General features: G+C 44.4%; 1 protein-coding gene across 3 annotated transcripts; it reads right to left on the reverse strand.

Moving 5' to 3' along the window:
• Positions 1-834: 834 nt before the first annotated feature.
• LOC112293330 (BURP domain-containing protein BNM2C) lies at positions 835-3,113 on the reverse strand. Of its 3 annotated transcripts, none has more exons than XM_090243476.1 (2): positions 2,581-3,113; positions 835-2,247 (listed from the first exon to the last, which is right to left on the reverse strand). In XM_090243476.1, exons 1-2 carry the CDS (start codon positions 2,692-2,694, stop codon positions 1,348-1,350), a joined length of 1,014 nt encoding a protein of 337 aa, XP_090099602.1. In that variant the 5' UTR covers positions 2,695-3,113; the 3' UTR covers positions 835-1,347. The 3 variants fall into 3 exon arrangements, with proteins under 3 accessions (XP_090099602.1, XP_024398383.1, XP_024398382.1); XM_024542615.3 differs by having other exon boundaries at positions 2,366-3,108; XM_024542614.3 differs by having other exon boundaries at positions 835-2,250; positions 2,366-3,108.
• Positions 3,114-3,887: the final 774 nt, after the last annotated feature.

Raw genomic sequence — 3,887 nt, forward strand, 5'->3', positions numbered from 1 at the left:
TTAATATTAAAACATTATTGCATATTGATACATCGTTTACATAGCATCTTTTACAATAAAATACATAATCAACCACTACACTACATTCAACTGTTAATTGTTCTAATATTAGAAAAGAAACTTGAGGTTTAGAATTTGAATTTTGCAGTTCAATTAAAAAAATTATGGTTTCATAGCCAAGGTTAGGAATTTAGGGTTTGAGGTTCTAAGTTGAGGTGTAGAGCTTAGGATCAACTCTCATGTTCAGGGTTTAGAGCTCAGCCCTCTCATGTTAAGGATTTCAACTCTCATGGTTAGGGTTTAAGAATGTGGACAGTAGAATCCAGACCGCTGAAATTAGTAACTAGCTACCAGATCTCGCTGGCTTCAAAGCACTAGATTATAAGAAAATGGCTGAAAGTTAGCGTTACGAATCGGATTGTCGGCATCGCAGAAACGAAAAGTGCGGAGCCACAACACCGCATTTATTGTCCACTCCAACCGAATCATTCATCAAAGCTCAGAAAACCAGGTCACCAGGCTTCGAATTGCCGTCTGCATCATCGCATGGCGTCACCGCGTCTAGAGCCTGGCCTCTTGATGCGGCACTGCCATAAAGATCCTGGTCGCAGGCCATGCCGCAGCAGAAGAGGATGATATGCAGCGGCCATAATTGCTTTAGCAATTGGGTTTCTCAGAATCGACACCCACGATATGGGGATGCGTTCAGAGCTGGGTGGAACTTCAGTCGGATCTGAGAGACACAAAGACGGTAATCGAAGCAGGATTGTGCTGACGCGATGGTTCTGGACGATTCATTAGAAACTGAACTATCGCTGATTGATCCACAGCCCCTTTGTTCACAACCATACATAAACCTTTATTTAATAAGAGCTGTTGTACAATAATCACTCCGGTCCATACCATGATGCACGATTGCAACCACGGACAAGCCACAATCTATAGTCTCGGAGCTTCGACGACGTACATGTACTGTGCTAGTAGCACTCTGCTACGCTCCTTGCCGTGTAGGACCTCAACTGGCTTATTTCAAAAAGTTTCCTGGGAGCATAATTTTCGGCTGGTTTGCTCACTACCGGTAATGGCGGTTTAGAGCCGACATTGCCTTTGTTTGGATACTTCCTGCGCAAGAGCTCTAGCCGCACATACTCACGCCCTCTCATACAACTGAACTCAGGAACTGTTCAATAATCTACCAGATTCATGGAGAGGTGAAAGAAACGAAAACATGAAGATCAACTACAACAACATCCGCAAATGTAGGTCACACATGAATGATGTGTGGACTGGACGGCTCAGTATTGGTAGATCAGATTTGGATAGAATGGAATAGCTGCAATTTGAACCTCAAACTTTTGATGTAGGCTTCGTGGCAGGTACCCACACAAGGTCACCCTCAACGGTCCAATGGCAAGCTTCTGCGCCATTTGGGACGTTAAGTGCCGCAAATGCAGGATGCGACGACGCCCACAGACTTGTATCCAGATGACATATGCCAACGGCGTGGATCGTGTAATCGGAAGGGGCATCAACCTTGAGCGACGCCTCGATCACCTTCGTCCTCCTCACAGCATGACAGTAGTAAGCTTGCGCCGGGAACATTATGTTGTGACAAACAACGATGTGTGCAGCTTGCTCGATAGAGCTGGTGTGGAAGTCTACGATCGTCACCGGGGCCTTGTGAGTTGGCGGCGCCTTGGGGGCGCCAATCGTGGCCAGCAGCTGAACGTTTGATCCCATTTGCTTTGCAACGAAATCGCTCATTGCTTCTAGGGAGGTTAGGCAAGCGCGTGCTTCTCCGGGAAGCGCTGGACTCTCACAGAGATAAGCACTGGTTGCAATCATCGCTGCCTGCTTCGACCTGCGATCAACACTAAAAATGTCGAAAATAGCAGGAAGGTTGGGCACTGTCAGGGCGGGTATTAGTCTCGCATCTTCGTCATTGAGGAATGGGCGCAGAGGAATGCTGTCTCGAAGATTGGAATCCAAATTCATCTTCTCTCCAACCACGAGAGCGGGTTCAACAAAGAAATGTTGGAAATCATTGATTGTCTTAATACCCTCCTGTCGAGAGATTGATCCTACGGTCTCAACAGTGCCCATGACGTGGACGAAGTAATCTAGGTCTGCCTCGCAAGCCACGCCAGTTTCTTTACAAAGCTGCGTCAGAATCTCTGAGATGGGCTTCTGGAAATGTGTAACTTCTTGCTGTGATTCCAAGGGCCTCGTTGCCAAGACAGCATCGATCTGCTAAAGTCCATGAAATTCATACAGCTCAGTGAGAACTCGAATGGATAATTGCCAGAAAACTCACCGTTCAGCTCAAGATAAATTACATGTGGAATACTGAGTGGTACTAACATACCACGCTGGTACATCCGATCAGCAAGGCTATCAGAAACATGAATACTGGTACACCCTCCATATCTGAACTTTTGGCGTGGATAGATGCTCGAGCACCTCTGCATGTGCTGAGACACTCCAGAGACCTACGACAAAACCAACAAAAATATACGCAGATGGAAAATTTGTAAGCTGAAGCTTCAGGACATCGAGCGACAAAGTTGAATTGTGTGATACCAAGGGTGAACAAGGTTGTATATGTATCCCCTGGGGAGTGTAATGATTGCTGTCTCCCATTTTACTAACGTTTCCACGCCACTCAATGATGAGCACTTCTTCGTGTTCATGCATGGGTTGCGATACATAGCCGGAACGCTTTGGATGATTCCAAAGTGTGGTCACACCGCAACAACTTGCACAGTATGATTGTCGCAGAGGTCGCTTTCAGCGAGGTCTTTATTTGCTGACCATTCACGTTGTGATCGCCAGCATTATGGACAACTTGTTCCACTGTACTGTTGAGTAACTGGGGGTTTGGAGGAATCTTCAGCTGTAGATTTTCCATAGATCTCACCCTAAAACTCAGCTGTCTGCACTTGAAAATATCAAAAACCAAACACGGAAGAATCTGAACCTCGAGGTTGATTCAATAGTTGCTTGTAGTACACAATTGGTTTGATTGACTAGCTTGGCATTGCACAGGGTAGAGAAGATATGCGAATATATGTAGGTTGGCCCTTCAATCTGCACTCATTGGGTGCACCACTCAGAACCAACCAGTTCACAGAAGAAACTGCTCCTTGTTTTCGTGTGTGTGCTCAGCTTGAAGAATTGGTCGTATTCGCTTGTCCATCTCAAAATGACTCTTCCACTGGAATTCGAACCGGGTGGGGAAAATCTAACCCTTGGTATTTCCGCCCCTGCGAAAAATTCAAGGGTCGCATTCCGGTTCTTTGAACTGTTTACATTCCTGGTGCGATTCTAGTCAGGGATGGGATCAGTAGTGCAAAAGATCACCCTCTCAGCGAAATTTTGGTGCTTCTAGAGCAAAAACGTTGTGAACAGAGCACTTAACAAAACTTGCAACCTGTATGTTGGCATCGAACTTTACAGGCTTGTTGAACTGAATATGGCTAGAGGATTCCAATTCTTACGTACGTACACGAGCGCTCTCTCTTTCACACTCTCACACACACACTTATATATATACATATATATATATATATATATATATATATATATACGTACATATATAGAATTCTTTCCTTCCGTTACCACATGATTAACACAAAACATCTCATATTAGGTGTGAAAGACGCAACAACAAAACCATTTAAGGTTTGAGACAATTTTACTATATAATTTTTTCATAATATAGTTTCCTAACTTTTCTAACTTTAAACTGAAGAACATCTGTTATACGTACCATAACAAACGATAGGAATATTGCTGCGGATGCCGAAGGGAGAGAGCACCCTACTAGGAGAAACTGCTGACAACTTAAACATCATTAAATTTTCATGCATTAACCATAACAAGGGTTC

This window comes from Physcomitrium patens, chromosome 16, assembly GCF_059467195.1.
Source record: "Physcomitrium patens ecotype Gransden chromosome 16, ASM5946719v1, whole genome shotgun sequence".
In the NCBI taxonomy this organism is placed as follows: Eukaryota; Viridiplantae; Streptophyta; class Bryopsida; order Funariales; family Funariaceae; genus Physcomitrium; species Physcomitrium patens.

Bases quoted from the DNA above. Each gene is read 5' to 3' on its own strand.
- LOC112293330 (XM_090243476.1), bottom strand. From the start codon at position 2,694: ATGCATGAACACGAAGAAGTGCTCATCATTGAGTGGCGTGGAAACGTT. The intron at 2,248-2,580 runs GTATCACACAAT...GGACTTTAGCAG, and splicing joins TACAACCTTGTTCACCCTTG to ATCGATGCTGTCTTGGCAAC.